Source organism: Hippocampus guttulatus, chromosome 17 (assembly GCF_054856545.1).
Source record: "Hippocampus guttulatus isolate MCC_2025c chromosome 17, RoL_Hgut_1.0, whole genome shotgun sequence".
NCBI classification, from domain to species: Eukaryota; Metazoa; Chordata; class Actinopteri; order Syngnathiformes; family Syngnathidae; genus Hippocampus; species Hippocampus guttulatus.
The window spans coordinates 12,851,724-12,874,321 of NC_141277.1; the positions used below are offsets into that span (position 1 = coordinate 12,851,724).

General features: G+C 41.4%; 1 protein-coding gene across 4 annotated transcripts in view; it reads right to left on the minus strand.

The window, feature by feature from the left end:
• Positions 1 to 219: 219 nt before the first annotated feature.
• Positions 220 to 22,598, minus strand: part of sptan1 (spectrin alpha, non-erythrocytic 1) — a 65,687-nt gene continuing 43,308 nt past the window's right edge. For 2 of the 4 annotated variants that reach the window (XM_086135173.1, XM_086135171.1), the window contains 21 exons: positions 21,826 to 21,840; positions 18,434 to 18,565; positions 16,950 to 17,087; positions 16,764 to 16,868; positions 14,618 to 14,826; positions 13,825 to 13,945; positions 12,977 to 13,098; positions 12,776 to 12,908; positions 12,598 to 12,696; positions 12,362 to 12,521; positions 9,834 to 9,910; positions 9,540 to 9,749; positions 9,119 to 9,415; positions 8,002 to 8,114; positions 6,740 to 6,757; positions 5,580 to 5,634; positions 5,175 to 5,371; positions 1,341 to 1,394; positions 1,111 to 1,257; positions 687 to 834; positions 220 to 602 (listed from right to left, as the gene is read on the minus strand). In XM_086135173.1, coding sequence (XP_085991299.1) covers positions 477 to 602; positions 687 to 834; positions 1,111 to 1,257; positions 1,341 to 1,394; positions 5,175 to 5,371; positions 5,580 to 5,634; positions 6,740 to 6,757; positions 8,002 to 8,114; positions 9,119 to 9,415; positions 9,540 to 9,749; positions 9,834 to 9,910; positions 12,362 to 12,521; positions 12,598 to 12,696; positions 12,776 to 12,908; positions 12,977 to 13,098; positions 13,825 to 13,945; positions 14,618 to 14,826; positions 16,764 to 16,868; positions 16,950 to 17,087; positions 18,434 to 18,565; positions 21,826 to 21,840 — 2,676 coding nt within the window. In that variant the 3' untranslated portion in view covers positions 220 to 476. The remainder of the gene's footprint in view (positions 603 to 686; positions 835 to 1,110; positions 1,258 to 1,340; positions 1,395 to 5,174; positions 5,372 to 5,579; positions 5,635 to 6,739; positions 6,758 to 8,001; positions 8,115 to 9,118; positions 9,416 to 9,539; positions 9,750 to 9,833; positions 9,911 to 12,361; positions 12,522 to 12,597; positions 12,697 to 12,775; positions 12,909 to 12,976; positions 13,099 to 13,824; positions 13,946 to 14,617; positions 14,827 to 16,763; positions 16,869 to 16,949; positions 17,088 to 18,433; positions 18,566 to 21,825; positions 21,841 to 22,598) is intronic. The other 2 variants (XM_086135174.1, XM_086135172.1) reach the window with 1 other exon arrangement.

The window sequence follows — 22,598 nt, forward strand, 5'->3', positions numbered from 1 at the left end:
TGTGTGCATGTTGCGATTGGACTGGAAGGCTTGGGTGGTGGAGGGTTCACATTTTTTGAACCTTGGATACAAATGATTTCATGTGGTTTTGTTGGCACAATGCAATCATCCTAATATTTCTCATTGCAGATACTTTAAGGACTGTCTGTTGAAATACAACATTTAAAATACATTTTCTGATCATTTAACAGTGTAATTAAAAACAAACAAACAAAAGGATTTCCAGCTGTAAACCAACATTTATTGAAGCAATCTGCAGTGAAGCCGTTGCAATTATGACTATTAGGCTTTGACAAAACAAGCCAGTGAATTAAACGACAGACAGTATTCTAATCAGCAATTAAAAATTAGGAGGCATGAAGGCGAGACACAAATACACACAGTGGGATAGTGATCATTCCTAATGTCAGTCATGCAGTTTCATCACGATGTTTGTGGTTACATTTGTGGTCTATAGTTGGTTATTGGGCAAAGGATTAGTTGACAAAGAGTGAGCGGGTGAATTCAACGAAGTCAAACGATGATGGCAGCTCCCGGCCCTTATTATCAAGGTAGGGCTTCATATGTGAGAGGCAATAGTCTGCCTGCTCCTTGGTCAGGTTCTGAAAAGATGAAATAAGAGTCAATGAGAGCTCGAGGCGGTTTCCACACAAACGACCGACAGGTGAGCAATGAATACATCTGACCTGGTAGAGCTCTTCTTTAGTAACATAAGGTTTGTTCTCGGTACTGAGAGCTCGGAAGGCGCTCTCAATCTCTTCACTGGATTTCACATTTTCTGTCTCGCGGCTGATCATGAAGGCCATGTACTCTTGTAGTGACACATTGCCATCCCTGCAATGATAGATCCCACACAATTAATGAATCCATACAGATGGATCTACAGGATATCAAAATATCACAGCGTTAGAATTATTAGCCTTTCTTGGCAACTATTGACATTTTCTCTGATGACATCATGCTAGCGCGATAATCTCCATATAACAGATGTAATGGCCAGTAAGCACACCATTTCGTAAAGTGTGACTGAGTCTGCTGCAGAAAAAAAGACATCGTCAAAACAGGCGAAACCCTTGAACATGCTAATTCTAAAATAAGTACGTGACTGACCTGTTTGGATCCACAGTGTCGAGTATTGCCTCAAATTCAGGATCAGGTTCACCCTCTTCAACCATGGGTAGGTCGTAACCGAGTGAACGCAGGCATGACTTGAACTCTTGGTGGTTAAGACGTCCAGACTTCTCCTTGTCAAAGTGTCTGAAAGACAAGCGTGTGTAATAAAATGTGTACAGTTAGCTAGGGAATCCACATAATTTCAGCCGTAGTCAGTTCAAACATACTTGAACATCATGCTGAACTCCTTCAGCGCTTCCTCGGTCACCCCGGTTGTGTTCCTGAAAGTATAAACAAAAATGTAGAAGTTACAGCAGTATTGATTATTGACCCAGGGTGGAGAAAAGCACCGCTTGTCATCAGTGAGGGTGAAAACCTTCAAACTCCTAGGTAACCGTATCAGCAATGACCCCACAATCGACCCAGTACACTCACACAGCTCATCCTCAGAAAGGGTCACCACAGACCGTACTACTTGAGGAAGCCGAGAAATATTTCCACCAGAATGCTTCACGACTTCTACAGTTGCAGAGTGGAGAGCATCCTGACAAAAATATCACATTCCGTTATGAGAGCTGAACCAATCTGTCAACCACACCGCGCAATCGTTTTCTTTTTGTAATTCTGGTCACTTGAATGAAAGGCCAGTGGACAAGATGCTTCTGGAAGCAGAATAGACTTTCATTCTAGTATCCAGAGGACTGCAAGCTGGTGGTGAACACTGGGCTCCAATTGAATGGTTCTGGAATGGTTGCTGTCCATTAACAGACAACCACACTTTACTATGTAGGCATTCATACACACCAGTGTAATACAATTTCAGGACATCCCATGGCAGCCGCTGATATACGTTACACCAGGGGTCCCCAAACTACGGCCCGCGGGCTGGATACGGCCCGTCAGCACATTTGGCCCGGCCCTCTAACCCTCCTGTTGTCCTCGGGTCAAAATGACCCGCCACTGTGTTAAAAACGCCCCAAAAAACCCCTAACTGCAAACAGCGGTGTCTACAAGCCTACTGGAACCTACAAAAGGATTATAAGGAAGGAACACAAGAACTTTGAGAGACTGCTCATATGTGTCAGAGAGATTCTGCTCTGACAACTGAGCTGAACTTTTATCTGTTAAGATTGTGCATGGCACAACAGAAAGTTAATGTTCCATGGCTTTTTTTTCTATGAAGAACCCAGAGAGAGTTATTTAGTTATTATTTATTTCATTAATAGTGTTATTTGTTTCCTGACTTTTTTTCTGTAAAGAACCTGGAAAGGGTTATTTGGTTATGTGTGGCTTTCTGGAAAACAATAAATTTTTAAAAAAAGAAGTCAAGATGGCGCCCGAGTAGGCAGCCGTCAGCAAGTGCTCTTACGAGCCTTGGTTTTTTTTGTTGTTTTTGTGTTTGTTTTGTCACTTTGTGTTTGTTGTTACGTCGTGTGGACCTTTTTCAGCATTTTTTTGGCCACGACATTCATCAAGGAGGAGACTCTGTGCTTGGTGGTTGCGCCTTCTCGGCAGCATGGTTTTACCAGCACTGTTTTTGACTGGGAGGAATGTCGGCGCCATTTGACGGTCGTTGCTGGACAGTCCCGGGGCGCTAGTGTCTTGCGCCTGTAAGGGGCAGCATTTTTCACAGCCCCGCTTTGTTCAGCGGAGAGATCGATGCTGTTGAACGGTCTGCGGCTGCATGGATGTAAGGCTTGAGGAGCCGACGATGAGAAGAAAGGAGCGTTAGTGCGGCGGAGCGCCGATGCGGATTTGGAACTGGGAGTTGCGGCTTGGAGTTTGAAGTGGATTACGTGGGACAGGAGAAGTGAACTAATCTCTTTTCGTCAATGGACGCTATAGCTTCGTGTTTGCTTTCAAAACTTAGCTTGTAGCAGACGTGTGCACATTTTCAGCATGACGTCTCTGACCCACTGGTGAAAGGACACTTTGATCCTCTCCTCTTTCATCTAGAACTGCTTCAGACAACAAAGTGTATGCAGAAAAGTGGTGAAGATTGCATGACTGTCTGTGTCCTATGTGTTGTGTTGTGTTATTTTTGTTATTTTGACTTCAAAATGGCGCCGCGAGAGTGGCTGCCTTTCCAGCAGCTCCTATATTTTGTTGTTCTACTTCTTCCTTTCATAACTTTGCTGCTGTGAATTGGGAATTTTTCCATTGCGAGTCTAATAAAGGTTTTCTTATCTTATTTTTTAAGCTCCCCTACGATCGTCACACCTTTTCTGTTGCAAACTGACACCGGCCCCCCATCAGAGAAGGGAAAAGTTATGTGGCCCTCACAGGAAAAAGTTTGGGGACCCCTGCTTTACACCCACTGGCACACCAATATGGGTTCTCCTATGCCCCCCAATGCAGCACATCCGCGCTCCCAATAGATTTCTCGCGTTTACGTGCCCTTGCAGCACATTACAGGCCATTACTGCACATCCGATTTGCCTTATCCCTCACCGTGGCAAACCGATGAACTCTTTGGGATTTAAAAAAATAAAAAATAAAATATTAACATTTGTTTTATTTGTATGAATTGAAATGCTGTATATTGAAATATTGAATTGACTAGTGTATGGATTTTGAAGACCGGAATATATTGGTTATGGGTTCTAGTACGAAGATTTATGGCAGTTATTGGCTCAAGTTTAAGTTGATGTAATTGTTCCAGGTAAACAAGAAGGGGTCGGTGGAAGAGCCATATTCCCTTATGTTCAAGATTTCAGTATGGACAATCATATCATGATATTTATGTTGAGATTATTATTATTATTATTATTATCATTGCATATTGTCAGGTTGAAAGTTATTGCCTATTATGGGTATTGGAATGATGATGGCCCCTATGTAATGTTGATGGCATAGCAGGCCTGTACTGTGAATCAGGTCACCGATTGGATGTTCAGGTGTGTCTAGTGGGGTACCAGGAAGCGTTTTGTTTGACAGACGGGGTGATCAGATAGTGACCATATACTTTCGCCCGCATACATTCGGTACATTGTAGATTGTTTTCCATTAGATTATCGTTTGGAATTGTGCATCCTTGACATGGATTTATAGAATTAGGGCAGAATAAATCCTTTGGAAAGATCGAAATCTACATTTGCTGAATGATTGCGGGAAGAGTGCCTTTAAAGGTCTATCCCCAATCAAGACAAGGCAAAAGATTTGCTTCCACACACACATTATATTTTATATTTCAGATGTTTTCACTATACAGTGGTACATCTACATACGAAATTAATTGGTTCTGGAAGACATTTCTTAATGAGAAAAGTTTGTAAGTAGAGACGCGTTCTCCATGTAAATGCCCAAATCTGCCCCCCAACCCCCACCAATTCAGACATCAATGTTTCCTAAAGCATAAAAATGCATCAAAATGTGTAACAAATACATGTTACAATTCAATTATTGCACAATAAATGAGAGTTGTGCATAATTTTGTCAGATTTTAACAATCCTTCGAAAATGTCCAAGGCAAACATCAGCAGAGTGAGCCATCGCCCGACTCGTGAACACTTTTTCTGGGTGATTCGCATTTATGTAAATCTATCGGAAGTCAAGTCAACAGTATTTATAGAGCACTTTCCAAACAGCCATCGCTGCATACAAAGTGCTGTACATGGAGCAATTTATGTGCGAGGGGCGAATGAGGAGGATGCTGCATTGACACATATCTACATGTATCTTATTTATCGATCTACACGCATAGACACATACGGTAGAGGTTCCTCTTAGCCAATGTGATGCCAGGATGATGCTAGGTAATAGCCAATGGCAGAGCAGCTATAAGTATGTTGCGTTCAGGAAACTCGGAGCTGCGAGTAGCAGCCCATACTGTATTTTTACCTTTCACATCTTGAAATTTCTTTCGTAACAAGAGGCAATATTTTTTTTGTAACTTGAAAATTACGCATGAAGAGACGTTCGTAAGTAGAGGTACCACTGTATTCTCGAGTGTGGTCCAAAACCTGCTCCAGTCCGCCAGCGCCTGAAATATTTGCTAGACTTTTCTCAATACTTTGACTGTATCGGATAACGGGTTCAGATGGTATTGGATTGTGTTGTACCTCGCTTGTATCTGTTGCTCCAGGTTATGCTGCATCCTCATTCCCAGCTGGTCCAGTTGATCCCATTGCTGAGCCAGACCCACCGTGCTGTGCTCTGTGTATTTGTTATCCAGGATCAGTGCTTCCTCCATAGCTGCACCCAAGTCTTCAATCTTCTTCAGCTGGCTGCGCATGGCTCGAATCTCCTGGTGTTTACGCTACACAAATAAACACAAACACTTAATAATATGCCACACAGTGGAGGTTTTTCATTCAAGACACATTTGACATGACGAGTGCCTGAATTGTGAAGCATTATTTCTTGTCAAAGAAAGATTGCTTGCTATTTCTATTCATTTAATTCCATTGGCACTATGAATGAATAATTGATCTTCATGCAAAAGGAATTCGACATGATTGTTTTACCTTTGTGGCCTCCAGCTGGGATTCAAGTGTACCCGACTCTTCCACCATACATGACCTGTCACAAAAAGGGATTACATTTGCGTGTGATTGAATTCTTATGAAGGTTTTTGTGCTGCAATTTTCACAACATTAAACGAACAACAATAGTGTCAAGACCAGTGTTGCGTCCAAGGACCGGAAACCCGAGGCCAAGGCCAAGGACTTGACTCCGAGGCCAAGGCCAAGGACTTGGAAAATTTTCCGAGGCAAGGCCAAGGCCGAGGACTTGAGAAATTTTCCGAGACCAAGGACTTGCCTCCGAGGCCAAGGCCAAGGACCAAGGACTGATTTTGAAGCTGAGGTCTAGCCGATCACTTATTTAAAAGGTTACTTTTTTTCTCCATACATTGTCATGTCTAGTTTTTGTTCTGACAAAGTGCACCAAGTATGGCAAAAATGTTCAAGGGTACGCGAACCAAAAAAGGTTGGGCGACACGGATGGAGACCAATGCGCACTTGCAAGCCTTCATCGCTCAGTGAGATACCACCTAGAAGGTGCGACAACTGGCGTTCCCACTTCCATATGAAAGTAAAATTGGTACTGCGTGAAATCCTGAACTGAACCGAAAATCAATCCAACGGTGAATCAATCGATTTTGGAAATCTGAATCGAAGCTCAGCCCGACTGATGACTGACAGTAACTTTGAAACACCGATGGAATAAGCACAGCTTGAACTGATTTTCCGACGTCCCCTGCACCCTCCCAAAAAAAAAAAAAAATAGTTGAGGGGCATTTTGGGAACAAGAAGGAGCAGTACATAGTATGAAAATTGACATTTTTTTTGTGTATGGAAAGTGGTCCAAACTGTTTTTAAATGAACTTGATTGTGTGCCATTACTCTGATGTAATATTTTTTTTAACTGACGTTCATAAAATGATGCAAATTCATTGACGCACCAACCACTCAATACATTGTTTCCTCATTTGAGCTACTGATGACAAGCAGCTTCAGAAGCAACTGGTGGTACAGTATCTTGCTCAAGGAGACTACGACATGGTCACAAGGGTTGAGGTTCGAACTCACAACATGAGAAATGATCGCTATCGTCTGAGCCATTCTGCCATGTTCTTGTTATGATGAAAGATTTCAGTTTTGAAACAAATAATTTTGATATTTACCCATCCAGAAGGTAAGTCCTGATTTGCAGCATAATCCCAAGCAACAGGAGGATTCCCCGGAGTTGTAGCAGGGAGGCAGAGAAAGTAGGGCGAGAAAGAGAAAAAGACAAAACATGTTATCAAATGATGCATTTATTTTCGCATATTACTGTATTTTCTGCACTATAAGGTGCACCAAAAAGCATTCAAGTGCGCCCTCTGAGCCGATGCACCTTATATATGGTGTCACAGTCTCTTTATACAGTCAAACCTCTGTTTTCGTATGTCTCTTATCAACCAAATTGGATTTCGACCAGAAAATTCGAGATTTTTACGCCTCGGGTTATGGCCGAAAACCGCTTTTCGACCAAATTGAGAAACCCGACAACGCTACTCTACTCCTCTTGGCTTCGTTACACGAGGAAGTGATGCTTCCTCGTGTAACATTCATTGTGAACAGACGTGTTTGTTGTGAACAGACGTGTTTGTTGTGATTTACGCAAATCTGACCGTTTTTATGTTATTTCTGCATTATGTACTAGCACCTAATCATGGGATAATAAAATAGTTTCAGATTTCCAACAAAACGCTTTTCGAACAGCCTTCTGGAACGGATTACAGTCGAAAACCGAGGCATGGCTGTATTTCCCATTGAGTTTCCATGTTAGTGTTCCAATGCCATCTAGTGGTGATTACGAGCAGGGACTAAAAGGATTGCCCAACACTAATTGACATCTGCATTCACCAACAACACACACAGACAGACAAAGACAAGTACTTTGTGACTTGTGTAGCCATTATGAAATGAAGATAAAACCAAAAGCATAGTTAACTGCTGACTAAATGAAGGAAGGAGACAAGCAAAACTTCTAAGGATATTTAGCCCCTTGTGGATGTGAGCCCACGAGGTTTGTGTGCCTTTTTGTTGAATCAATTGTCTTCAGAACTTTTCTCTTTCATTTATTGTTTTGTATTGCCATTTGTATTTATATGTTTCATGTCCGTGTTTGTGACCAGTTCTTTATTATCAGTTCTTATTTTTCAATCCTGTTTATAACATAAGCAGCGATACGCGGCCGCCATCTTTGTGGAATTTTGTAAAAATCATGCAACCGCACTTGGTTAAGGTGAAGTGGCTATTCCAACCACTCAGCATTTTGACAGACATTTTTGAAAAATCTTGTTATGTTGCTAATGACATGCTCCATATAATACAAACAAACAAAAAAAATCAATCAATTTGAAGAAAAAGGTCTGAGGAATTGCTCAGATGCTTGCTGTACCTGGTCTCCTGCAGCCATTGGTGGAAAGCGTTGGCATGCTGTGCAAACTCCTGCCGCAACTTGTCATTCTCCTCCTGTCTTCTTTGCTCTTTCTGCAGTTCCAGTTCACGCTCCTGATTTCACCATTAAAACAGAAAACGATCACAATCAGCATTTTTTTGTAAGGAAAAAAAACAGGGCTAAAGATTTCACAAATAATTCGCTTTGTGTTAAATACAAACATGTCAGAAAAAAAAGATCAATCCCAACATTTTAATCTTTTCCCCAATTTTTTTGGGTTGAATTCCAAATTGTATGACTTTTCGGAGAATTTACTTTAGAGGCTTTGTACTGTATTTGCTTGTCGTTTCCAGCCAGAAGTCTAGCAATCCTTCCTTACTGTGGACAGAGAATCATTTAAACTTTCATTCACACCAAACCACACCCTTTAGCTGTTTTTGTGCTCAGGCCAAAGCACTGTTTAATATCCATCCATCCATCCATTTTCCGAACCGCTTGATCCTCACTAGGGTCGCGGGAGGTGCTGGAGCCTATCCCAGCTGTCTCCGGGCAGTAGGCGGGGGACACCCTGAATCGGTTGCCAGCCAATCGCAGCGCACACATAGACGAACAACCATCCACGCTCACATTCACACCTAGGGACAATTTAGAGCGTTCAATCAGCTTGCCATGCATGTTTTTGGAATGTGGGAGGAAACCGGAGTACCCGGAGAAAACCCCCGCAGGCCTGGGGAGAACATGCAAACTCCACACAGGGAGGCCGGAGTTGAAATTGAACCCGGTACCTCTGCACTGTGAAGTCGACGTGCTAACCACTGGACTACCGGGCCGCCCTGTTTAATATTCATATAAATATTATGCATATAGTCCTAATTTTTCCATCTAACTAAATAGTGCTTTGCTGCCATCTATAGGAAATAAATTTTAAGGGGGAGGGTCTCAATTACAAACCCTTGACGACCAACACTTATAACACTGTCTCACATCTATTGTTTTTTTGTTTTTAAACCTGCCCCTATTTCGTATTTGGGGCTTTCAATGATATGCTGTGACGTATCAACCATTAACCCGAAAAAGTGTGAGAAAGGTATATACTGTAGCTATTTCATGATCATACCTTGATTATTTTCTGCAGGTTTCTCCATGTTTCTTCTAAAGCTTCCATTGTAAACCAGGTGTAGGGGTTGGACACCACCTGGTAGTTTTTGATCTGCAGGTCCAGTTCAGCCAGCTGATTGAAATCCGTCTGGGCTGAGGTCAGAGAGGAGCGGAAGGCCTCATGGGCTTCACGCAGTGCACGAATCTCTTCCAGAGAATTGCACCTCACTGGGTCTGTCAGATCCTCCTCTGCATTCTCAAACCAACTGTTAAAGGCTGATGCCTTTTTGGCAAAGGTAAGGAACAAGTCCTCAACCTGGGTGGGAATGCACACACACAAAAATGAGCATATCATTCAAGAGACAAAAAACAACAATAAAATCCCAACTGCCACAACACAATCCAATAAGACCTGCTCGCCCACCCTCTGGCCTCTTTACCTTTCGAAAATGCACTTGAGCCTCCAGCAGCTTCATCTTGCGAGCCTTCGAGTTGGACAGCAACTGGTTCCAACGCTTCATGAGGGCAGCGTGACGAGCTTCAATGGCTTTTGCTTGGACGTGCTTGGCAGCCAGCAACTGATCTTTGAGAGCTGTGATATTGGTAATGCCCTCCTGCTGGAAGGCCTGCAGTCCGGCATCAAATGTTTCCTGCAGATCAACACAGAACAAATCAGTAGAGAGAAAGAAACAAAGACGAGGAAGGGCTACGGGATGCAACAAAGATACAAATACCTGCTTGGTGAGTAGAGTCTGCACAGAGGACAGGTCTCTGCCATAGTCATCATTCTTAAGGCTGTTCTCTTTCTCTCCTGAATAAATTCATGAATACAAAATATTACACGCATTAAGTTCAGAAGTCACTACGTCATTAAAAAATGGACCCAGTTTTAAATGGGGAACATGAGGGGAGTCAGTCGGGAAAACTTAAAAAAAAATAATTCTAGTTTGCCGTTTCAAGGTTTGCAATACAGTTCATCATAGCTGATATGTTCCAAACCCACTCTGAAGGTGAAAATAGGTAATATCGAGAGGACGCATTAAATCCTTTTTAAAATATAGCTTTACTCCTTTAAGATGCTGGGCCTGGTGCCGCTGGCAAATATATGCGCGTGCCTGGGATGAGCTGTGAATGACGGCAGTTTCTGCATTTGTGCGCTCATTGTGTGTTGTGCACCGTTTTCTCTGCATTATTTACACAGATCTGATCGGCAGGATTGGATCATTGGATATTTTGCAATTTAAGCATGTTTTTTCTGACCGGTCATAATGTCTTTAATTTGCCAATCGATCAATGACATCACTGGTTGGCCCAGTGAAATAAGACATTCCAGCTGCAGTGTTTCCCCCATAAACATATTTAGCCACTACCTGACAATATGGAACTGGTCGTTGCTGCTAATCGATACCAGTTGCGGTTTCTTTTGTGGTACGATACTGCAAGTGCAGTGCCTAAAAAAATGACTTAAGTATAAACTGTTATATTTATAGTAAACAGTAAAGTTTGGCAATCAATCTCAGTGGTGGCAGCGCAAACAGGATCAATCACCCCCTGCCTATTTCAGCAGGCGTCAATGGCCGTCTTGTCACTTTGGCAGTGCGAAAATATGTTAATGGGAAGCTTCTCTCTATTAGTTTGGATGCATTTTTTGTAAACTGTCAGACCAAATGGTTTTGTAGACTTCAGTATTCCTTCTGCTTACATCAACAATAACGATTTGGAAAGAAGAAATACACATGCCATACCACAAGACGCAAACCACACATCAGCAAAAAGAAACTGAAGGCCAGATTGGATTTGGTAGTGATTCGCCACAAACATTTTGGAACAAAGTATGATGGACGGACAAACAAGATCATCACTGCTTATGCTTGCATAGTTGCTTTGGGAAGAAGCTCACTAGTTATTATTGAAGATATAACTCATGATGCTCGCAGCAGAATAAATACTCAAACCTAGCAAAACCATTTTGTTTGGCAGTTAACAGATTAAAATGCATCCAAAATCAGAAGAAACTTCATCATGCAACAAGACATTAGAACACAGTGCCAATACAACAAAGTGTCATTTGTCGGGGGGATGTAAAGTGTATAAATGGGTTGCAAAGGGTCACACAAGGGTCATTTAGCAAGAGGTTTGGAAATTCACTCCGACGCCCAGCACGACAGAGTGGTGGGTTCTGAGAGGCAGAGCATGCTTGAGGCAAATTCATGAACGCTTTGTCTGCTGCAATCTTCTGGTGAAACATCGAGTACAGTGGTTCTTAACGTGGGTTCGATCGAACCCCAGGGGTTTTGATGAATTGGTCTCAGGGGTTCGACGGAGCCTCTGCCATGGAGGTTAAGGCATACCTGACTCAATATGTCAATTAGTTATGACACGCCCGCTTGACCATCACTGGCTGGTTCATTTTGTGCACAATAAAAAAAAAAAGTATACTTATTTCTTGAAATTTTATTTTTTTCTGTTTTTAATAAATGTTTATTTTTATGTCTTGAATTTGTAAAAAAAAATAAAATAAAATTAATCATAATTTTTAGTTTTCACAAATGATACCTCTAACAAGGTTAAGAACCACTGATCTAGTAGCTTTTTTGTACCCATGTATTATCTTAAGGTGAGAAGCTCGGTCATCCGGGAGGGGCTCAGAGTCGAGCCGCTTCTCCTCCACATCGAGAGGAGCCAGATGAGGTGGCTTGGGCATCTGATTCGGATGCCCCCTGAGCGCCTCCCTGGTGAGGTGTTCCGGGCATGTCCCACCGGGAGGAGACCCCGAGGAAGACCCAGGACACGCTGGAGAGACTATGTCACCCAGCTGGCCTGGGAACGCCTCGGGATCCGCCAGGAAGAGCTCGAACAAGTGGCTGGGGAGAGGGAAGTCTGGGCTTCCCTCTGAAAGCTGCTGCCCCCGCGACCCGACCCCGGATAAGCGGTGGAAAATGGATGGATGGATGTATTATCTATAAATTTGAACATGGGCTGCAAGCAATTGGCTGCACTTTGGACATAGCCAATCTATGGACTAGCCTCCATGTTTGAAGTGTCTGGTTAGGTTTCTGCAGAAAAGATATTAAAACAATGGCCATTGCAAAATGAAGGAAGTAATAAGCCCGATGAACAACAACAGTTTAACTCTTTGTCTGTGTTCCATGTAGATAGTTTGTTATTGTTGATAGCACTCTTGAAAGCACATAACTTTGGGATTCTGGCATAAGATTATCTTTCTAAAGACAGACTGCTTTTCTCAGCTCTGTTTTCATACCAATCCAAGACTCCACCACATCAGCCTTCCAGTTGAATTGCAGGAAGGCCGAGTTCTCATCCAGCTTGGCCTTCCTCTGAGCGGCTGCCCGATCGAGCTCTGATACTTTGCCTTGCAGAGCTGACATCTTGCAAGTGATACTGTCCACATGATGGTTGTTCTGTTGAAAACAACACCACAATCAAAACCAGTTTGAAAAATGCAGCATCCTTTGGTGCCCGTTCACCAAACACTACCTTCTTAATGAGATCTTCTCCATTAGCACAAACGTCGCTGACTCTGTCTCTGTGCACGGTGAAGTCTGTCTCAAATGCTTCATGTTTTTTAAGCAAGCCCTAATAATAAAATGTTGACACTTAAAAAAAACACATTCACAGATACATTTTCACAATGTGAGACGGGTTAGAAAAACACCTGCACGGCAGCCAGCGTGTCTCCATAGTCTTCACCCCCCACTAAATTCAGCTTCTCGTTAATCCATGCTTCTTCTTCTTCCACGTTTGCCACAAACTGCTGGTAGTCCAACGATTCCTCCAGCCTCTGTCCCCTATAATGTAAAAACGTAGAACGTTGGTTTGTGTAGCCGCGTGCAGGTCAACATGTTTTGAATTTTACCTTGCTCCAGATAGGTCTTTGAGTTCTTTCCAGTGGTCTACAAACTGAGACAATCTCTGCTGTATCTCCTCCTGACCAATGGTGTTGTCATCAGACAGCTTCTTTCCGGTATCCAGCACAGACTGGGAGCATGCGGATTTTGGAAACAATGTAATCAATATAATTACCTTCCAAATGAAAAATGTGCATTAACCAGATATGAATAAAAATAATACCACATATGAACTAATTAGATGCCGAGAAGTACTCAAGTCATTCATGAGAATCAAAGCATTCACAGCCAAAAATTAGCTCTTTTTTTGGAGGGGGTGGGCATAGAACAGTCTGATGCTGTTCTCTTTTAACTTCCGAGCACTCCCGAAGTGGCAATGAGATATGAGACTGCCAGTAGATATTAGCAACGCACCATGTTAAATTTAAGATAACCGATGTAAATAGTAGGGAAGTTGAACTGAACTGTAAGCTAATGGAACTGATAGGTCACCCCCCCCACGGCTGCATGTTTGACAAGTTGAGCTGTTGAGCGACTGAAGTTGTTGATCAAGCAAGAATGGGAAACAATTTTGCATACAAAGCTTCAGACAAATGGTGTCCTCAGTTCGCTTATTGAGTGTTATTAAAAGGAAAGGTGTTGTAACACAGTGTTAAACATGCCCCCGTCCCACCTTTATTGGAATATTTGGGGGAAAAAATCTGTTTAAATATCCTGATATCAGTAGCATATTCTATTGAACACAGGTTGAGAAGGATTTTCAAATCATCTCAGTCTGTTTTTATTTAGGCTTCATACAATGTCCCGAATTCATTGCAATTGGGGTTTGTAAATAAAAAGGGAAGAGATGACTTACCTTTATGGCTGGCTCGTGGGCCCCCAATTCAGCCTCAAGCCTCTTGTGTTTCTTCCTCAGATTCTGCACTCCGGTCAAGTCACGCCCATAGTCTTCTGAACTGACAAGCAACTTCTTCTCTCTGCATAAGGTTAGATATTAATGAACCCATTCAATGCAAAGTTATCTTCAAATACAAAAAGAGGCTAAAACAAGAGTTTGATTTGATCGAAACTGTTCATAGTTCAATTTAAACCGCACCCCTCACAAGAACTGACATCTGTAAGTAGAATTAATATATAGTTTGGTACAATGTGAGAAGTTATTTACTGGAGACCAGCAATTATTCAACACCAGATACCCGGAGAGCTGGTATTGACAGCCGTGAAACAGGAATCATTTTGATCCAAAATGTGAAAAAAATAAAAACTGAGGTCAGAACAGTGCTACTATGCTGAGATTAATGGCATGCTTAGCCAGCTGGAAGGGCATTATTTAATATCCCTTCTTTATTTTAGTCATGCCATAGAATGTTGTTTCCTGCTATAGATGGGTCGATAGCTACTGCAAGTAATCCACAGTGACATCAAAACATTCACAAAATAATATTGCGGAGAAGATAAGCATATCATTGTCAGAATGACTCCAAATTGGTGTGCTTTTGCCTAGTGGCCTGCATTCATTCCTTTTTCAAAATACATTTTGACAATATGAACACAAAATCTATGTAGGTTTAATGTTAAACTGACCTGTGTTCTGAACCAGTAGGATTAAATTAAAAAAAAAAAAAGATATGAAAAGTGGGCACACTTACTTGATCCAAGACTCCTCATCGTCCAAGTCTCTGAAGAACTGATGCAGACGGTGAGACTCGTTGAGCTTGGCATGGCGGCTGGCTGCCATACTCTTTATTTTGATGAAACGGCCATTGACTGCAGCGCGCTTGTCCTTCACTTGAGAGGTATCAAAGGCGTTGCTGGCCATCAGACTGTCAGCCTGTCCATTCAGATCCTTCAGACGATCCTGAAGAGAAGAGAGCGACAGGATGTAGGCGTGCAGACTTTCAATTAAAAATAGTTCAGGAAATTTGAAAAGTCGAAGTTGATTTATTGTAACTATATTGAAGAATAATGCTGTTTGTTCAGCTCTACGCGTGTCATAAATTGCAGTAATGGTGTTACAAAAAAAAAATCTTACTACAAGACTTGACGTTATCCTCCCAATTGACATGAGAAAATCCTCCCAATTGGTTGTGTGGAGGTAACCCCAAAGTGACGTGAAGCCGTTATGCAATAACAGGTGAGACAACAATCTTTTTGATTACCGTATTTTCCGGACTATAAGTCACAGGTTTTTTTCATAGTTTGGCTGGGGGTGCGATTTACTACTCAGGAGCGATTTGTGTGAAATTATTAACACATTATTGTACCAATTCACGTTTTCACATTTAACCGCAAGAGGGCGCCCTAGGCCTGTGTTGATGATTTCAACGTTGACGGTAAGTAAAAATAATACTTCCGGTACTGAATAAAAACAACTGAGAAGTTCTGAACAAAAATGGCACCGAAAACAAAATCATATACTGCAGATTACAAGCTGCAAGTAGTGAAATATGCAGCCAAAAACGCTCATCGAGCAGCAGAAAAAGTTCGGACCATCCTGTCAGAATTCAGAAAGGCTGGAATAATTGGAACTGCAACTGACCATGACTGTGACATAAGTGACATAGAAGCATTTTCTTCCTCCGGAGTTGGCGGAGTTGTTTAAAAGTGACATAGAGGATGAAGATTTTGTTGGATTTAGTGATTTGGAATGACACTGATGGTTTGATAAACGTTGAGCATGTTCTTAATGCTATAGTTATCTGAATATGTTATATGAACATACCAGGCATATTCGCCATTTGTTGTTTATGCGTCACGTAACGTTAGCATATTGTACAGTTATTCAGCCTGTTGTTCTCGATTTTTATTTTTATTTGCCTTTCAAGATGACATGTCTGTTCTTGGTGTTGGATTTTATCAAATAGATTTCCCCCCAAAAATGCGACTTATACCCCAGTGCGACTTATGTATGTTTTTTCTACTTTATTATGCATTTTATGGCTGGTGCGACTTATAGTCCGGAATTTGAACAACTACCATCCAAGTGATGGCGTGGACAACATGAAAATGCAAGTGGAGCAGCCATCTCGTTACCTATTACTGTTGTGGCGACGCCACTCGAGCTAAGCGTGCCTCAGCAGTAGATAGTCCGCTGCTCTCTGCTGTGCGTGAGTCAGCGCGAACATGTACGCAAGCGCGTCTTTTGATTCCAACCAATCAGCGCCGACGCAACCGACGTCACACACGACAACAGCTAAACTAAGCTAGCCGAGATGACACTCGAAGTTGGACGGACACGTTTTTCTGCCAATCTGTGCGTTTCCCTTTTTGTCCAAATATATTTTTTACGACAACAACCGTCTTGTCCACGGCGTCTTTTATTCATTCCACTGGGGTTTAACAAGTGTGTTTATAAAGAGACGAAAATCTCTTTACTCTTACTCGTGTTAGTGCCTCAACATGGCTACGCTCGTGAAAGCAAAACAACGAACTCAAACGCGTGTTCGTTCAATGATGTCAACTAATATCCGGATTAATTTTAGACAAATTTTCCTCAATTCTCCGCAGAAATTTTCATTAAAATTTGAAAATCCGGAATTCTGGAGGACTTTCATCTCTGAGGAGTGTGCACAGATGTTTGATCGGAATCAGGTCTGACATCCTGTTGGGCTGTTCCAAATCGTTCATCTCCTTCTGGTGAAAGCCTTTCTTTTGTTATTTGGATATGTACTTGGGGTCACTGATATGCCGAAAGGTGAACGACTTTTTTATTCAGCTTTCTAGCCTTTGAGCAGGGCTGTCGACTTTTTTTAATCCCTTGCACTGTATTGACTGCCCTTCTACCGAACAACCAACCTCATGGGCAGAAATATCAGCCTCCAGCAGCTGGTGTTTTTTCAGCAGGTTGTTGACTGAGGCCAGATCTTTCCCATAGTCCTCTGAAGCAAGCAGTGCTTCCACCTGAAAATATATGTAAAAACGCATCAGTCATTTTCTCCTCTTTGAAAGTGTTTCTACAGTATGTGGTATGGCGGTAATCACCTCAGAGAGCCAGAAGTCAAAGTCTTTGATGCCTGTGTTAAAGTTCTGTTGCTTATTGGCTTCTTTGAGTTTTTGGCTCTTTTCAGCAGATTTGTTGACAAGGAACTGCCATTGCTCATCTAGAGCACCAAGGCGTACCTAAAGGGAAAATAGCTTTTTGAACATTGCTGGATGAAAATATGAATTGCAGACATATAAAAAACACTTAATTAGGGATGTCGTGATTAGATTTTTTGGGCGCCTGAGTCAGTCACTGTAATACATAAAAATAGATAAATAAATCATTGAAAAGCAAGACTGTGTGTGGGCACAACGCATTTAAGTCACAAATGCACAAAGTCGGAGGCAGATGCAGAGCTATTTTGTGGATCTCGCGGGAAGATGACAGAGGTGTGGGAGGCTTCCAGATTAATGACCACTGTGGCATGTAATCATAACACAGAACTTGCTATCCACAAAAGACGCCCAAGGTGAAGCTGCTTAGGACCCAAACCATGGCAAAAAATTAATGGACCTTAAATCAGTGAGCTATACATGAATGTACCCGACTAACATTAGCCTTGTGTCGATCTGGTATCTAGGACGCCTCAAACTCATGACACAGAAAGTTTGGCGTGCCAGATTTTCTTCTGTCTTGTTCTACATAGTGTGATGCGTGTTACGTGGCCACAACTTCTTACAGAAACATTGACTAAACAGTGTGATGGAGCCAAACAACTATCGCTCCCTGACCAGCGGGCTCTCACTCCCTTTTCTGCTCAAAATATCTAATATATATATAATATATATGATGGAAGTCAGACTTGTACTGCAGTAACTCGCCCCCAATGCAGCAAGACGCCGTGATGAAATGTATATTTGTTTGCAACTGGTTAGCACGTCGGCCTCACAGTGCAGAAGTGTAGGGCTCGGTTCAGGCTCTGGTCTTCCTGTGTGGAGTTTGCATGTTCTCCCCGTGCCTGCATGGGTTTTCTCCGGGTACTCCGGTTTCCTCCCATATTCCAAAAACATGCACTGGAGGTTAATGGAACACTCCCTAGGTGTGACTGTGTGAATGTTTGTTCTTCTATGTGTGCCCTGCGATTGGCTGGCAACCAGTTCAGGGTGTCCTTGAGCACATACAATAATTAGCTTGCATTTCTGTGTCCAATTTGCCTGCTCCTTCTTTGTGTCTCGGAACCACTACTGCTGTTTCAACAATGAAAATTCCCTACCGTGAGGCTAATATCGAATTTAAAAATGTGCCAAGACAATAAGAACAAAGACAATAATATTTCATTATTTAACAACTTTCCTCAGTTAACTATCTCATTCAGTACCAGCCAATTCTGGACCAAGTCTTAAAGGACGTTTAAAAACGTCTATGGGAGTGAGTGAGTTAAATAAGGCAGGCCTGTGGCCCAACATTGCTTTGTAAAGATCAATGGATTTAATTTTTTTTTTTTTAATAGAACACAATTTACATGAAACCACAAAATAAATACCTTAACGGCATCCTCGCTGCCGGCACAGGCACCTCTCTGGATGAGTGCGTTACCAGTATCTATGACCCCCCGGATTCGGTCAGCGTTGGCATGGAGCTCCGCCTCGAATGCTTGGTGCTTCTGATGTTTACTCTACAGTCATTGAGAGAAACAAGAAAAAAATGTCACTTACATTTTGATAATTTACCACAGATTTATTCTGAACAAAAACTACTACCAACAGTATTAGACCCCTTGACGTTTTTGACCTTTTGCCACATTCAAAGTCTCAAACAAACATAAAATTGGATTGGATTTTGGGGGGGGGGGGTGTGTGAAGAATCAACACCAAATGGGCCACAATCGTTAAGTGTGGGGGTGTGTGTGTGTGTGTGTGATATATTTATTTTTTATTTTTTATTCAGGTCTGGACTTTGGCTCGGCCATTCTAACACTTCTGTTAAGTTTTGAACTAATCAGATGTGGATTTTGCTTTTTGTTTTGGATTATTGTCTTGCAGCATTGTAAACTGCCATCCAAACCTTTTGCAGACTCCAACAGGTTTTCTTCCTAAATTTCCCTTGTATTCGGCGCAATCCATCTTCCATCGACCATCCTCCAAGTCCTTACTGAAGAAAAGCAGCCCCATTCCATAGTGCTACCACCACCATGTTTGACAGTGGGGGTGGAGTTTTCAGGGTGATGCGCAGTGTTACATTTACCGTACGCATAATCTGACACACCAAAGGTTGGTTGGTCTCATCTGACAAGAGGACCAGTTTCCACATTATTGGTGTCCCCCTGGAGGCTTGTGGCAAACTTTAAGCATGACCTTTTATATTTTTCCTTTGAGAAATGGCTGTCTTCTTGTCTCTCTTCCATAAAGGCCAGATTTGTCCAATGTGAGACTGATACTTGGTCGATAAACAGATTCCCCCATCATCTCTGCAGTTCATCCAGGTGATCATGGCAATCTTGGCGGCATTTCTGAACAGTGCACTCTTTGTTTGGGCTAAAAGTTTAGAAGGGATGGCCAGGTGTTGGTACGTTTGTTGTGGTCTGATTCTCTCTGTATTTCAATGTGATTGATCAAACAGTGCTCCATGAAATCTTTCAAGCTTGTGAAAACTATTTATGTCCTACTTCTGCTTTACACATCTCCACAGTTTTATCCTGGACCTGCTCGGTGTGTTCCTTGGTCTTTATGATACTGTTTGCTGACAAATATTCTTTTAACAGACCTCTGAGATCATCAAAGATGAGGTGCATTTATAATGACACGAGAGTAGGAAGTCTTGTTATTTATCATCCACAATCATTTAGGTCAACAATGGATAATTAAGAAATCATCAGAGATCATTTGGAGTCAGCTGGCTGCACTTGGAGAAAAGGGGATGAATAATTTTGCACACCCTACTTTTCAGTTTGTTATTTGTGTCCCATTTGGTGTTGATTTTTCACAAAATATGTCCAGTTTTTAAATCTTTATGTTTGAAACTTGAAACATGACAAAGGCTCAAAACGCTCAAGGGGTCTAATACTTTTGCAAAGGCACTGCACAAATGCAAGTCTTTTGTTCTTGCTCCCATTTCCCATGAGCTGAGCTCAAAGACGGTTTTCCTTTGTGGGAAAAAAATTACACTGATTTCACAAGTGTGTCAATGGCTGCACATCATAAAAGGCCACTGTAAAATGCTCCGTTTCATCTTATTCACACCCCCCAGCATCCCAACCCCCCAATAGCATTAGCAAGAGAAAAGGTCTTGCATCTGTAAGTCCAAGTCATGAAAATGGGAGCAAAAACAGAAGTGTTGCACTTACATTTAGTGCCCAAATAATCTAATAATGACATCCAGTGCACAAGTTAGAATCCCAGCCATTTTTGTTAATACAATCTATTTTGTTTGTTATTATAATTACATAACTAGAATTATACAAATGTGACATTAGTATGGAAAAGCTGTGGTGACAGGGACATACATAAAATGACATTTGACAAGTCATTAGAAAGTTTTTTTGTTTGTTTGATGAACCTTCTGTTTAATTTCTATTCCAAGGTAAGTTTATTAAAAAAATTGTGTGGAGTGAACTGACCTTAGCAAAAAAACATAAAACTCAAAATAACAGGATTAAGTATGAAACCAGATTCCTGACTGATCAGCGGCTCACCAATATAGAAGGACTGAGTCCATGTTTAGACACAGTTGTACGATATGCTTGAGCAGGCAGAAACTTTGATGGTCAATTTCAAGACATGCCAACTTTGTCAATGTTTGACAAAAAAAAAAGCCACCTTTATTTGGGCTTTGAAATGAGAATGTACGGTGTTACGGCAGCTTTATCAACATAGTCGTCGCCATTGTCTGTTGTTCATTGATCTTGCTCAGTCTTCATAGACTTGTTTAAAAGTGTGTTATTTTACAAGTGTGTTTAAAGACCTTTAAACATTTCACATATTGCGGGGGTGGAACTGAATGGAGGGGGAATCACTGCATTCCTATTGCTTTGCATTTTATTCTACTGAAACATTTGAAGCAAGTTTTAAGACTAAGTTCGTACCAATTAAATAATGAAATGTCAAGAGATTCCACCAAACATTTTTAAATGTCGTACAATCAAAACAACAAATAAAGCCTGCACTCATGAATGAAGACCACATATAGTGCTGATTTTATCGTGGATTTAAAAAGTTTACACAAACCATTGAGACAGATCTTTTTGATGATTACCAACTCTTGATTAAGTCATTCAGAGTCCTTTGTAATCTCAGGTACGAGGGATGGGCATGATTATTGATTTATCAATCAATAAGAATTAATCAAATTGATGGTACTGCAACCAGTTATGGCGCCATTGACTCTTTCCCAACGAGTGTGCAATATAAAGAACAACATGACATCAGGTATGCAGGTTCAGCTACATCCATGCAGACCTCATGTCAAGGGAAATATTATTCATGTCAATATAGCATAGATTGATAAATGCAGTATTAGCCTTTACAGGTCATACCTGTTAAGAGTTTCAATACTTTTTTGCACAACTTGCTGTTCTCCAACATGGAGATATATGGCAAAATCCACAAAATGTTTGGTCCATGAACCAACCGATGCATTTTCAGGGACCTTGACTTTTAAAGCCTTTCTGTCACTATTCCAGTCTCTATTTATGTCTGTTGAAACTGCTGATGTCACACTAACACTAAGCTCATTGGTTACTTCCATTTGAGAACTTGCTTTTTGAAGCCTCAGAATGGGGCGTTGCAATTGCTTGCCCACTGCATTAACAAAAAGGTTTTTTTCCCCCTACATTTCTATTGAAATCTGGCACAAGGGTTTGTGTATATTTTTTATATCCAATCATATCCACAAAGGAAGATATCTGTTGGTTAGTAAACTAACAGTACTCAAACTTACCAGAAGCTTGGACAGCTATGAGAAAGCAAAAGACATTAGGAGAAAATTTAGTTTTATGGCAGATAAGAAAGTGGGGTTGGACAATGAATAGTCAAATGAGAGGATCATGTATGCTGAAATACAATTTCAAAGCTTTGAAAGAAAATAGTGTTTTGCACCCTTCCCGATTCCTTCTTTTCGTCATGCTTGATTGTTTTAGAATAAATTTAGGACGACATAAAAATTATAAATGATCCACTCAATGAAAATGAAAGGTATAGTTAATGAAAATCTATACCGCACACACACGCACACACACACGCACACACACACATTACTGCCGAGCTCATGGCCAGTGCTCTGCAGATTTGGGGTCCTAAAAACAAAACTACATCCCCCTGTTCAAGTCTTAAAAAGAATCAAAATGGCATGTTTCACTTTTGGGGTAGGCATTTTGAGGGATAATTTGTTTAAAAAAAAGATAATGAAATATGTGCGCGAATCTCATAACCGAGTGGAACTGGGAGAAAATGAATTTGTCTCCAGATTTCACTTTAGCAGCGGTATCCAAAGTGCACGGTTACTGCACGGTTAGTGCCAACCGACATATCCAAGCGAGACAACCATCACATAAAACGAACAAAACGGCACTGTGCTACAATGCAACCACATGAACCCTGTTCTACTTGTATTTGTAACGTATTCCCTTGGTCAACTATTCTCTCTTTTGTAGTGTTCAATCTACCATAATGTCAATGACATTGCGGTAAAGTGTCACTTGTACTGTATATCAG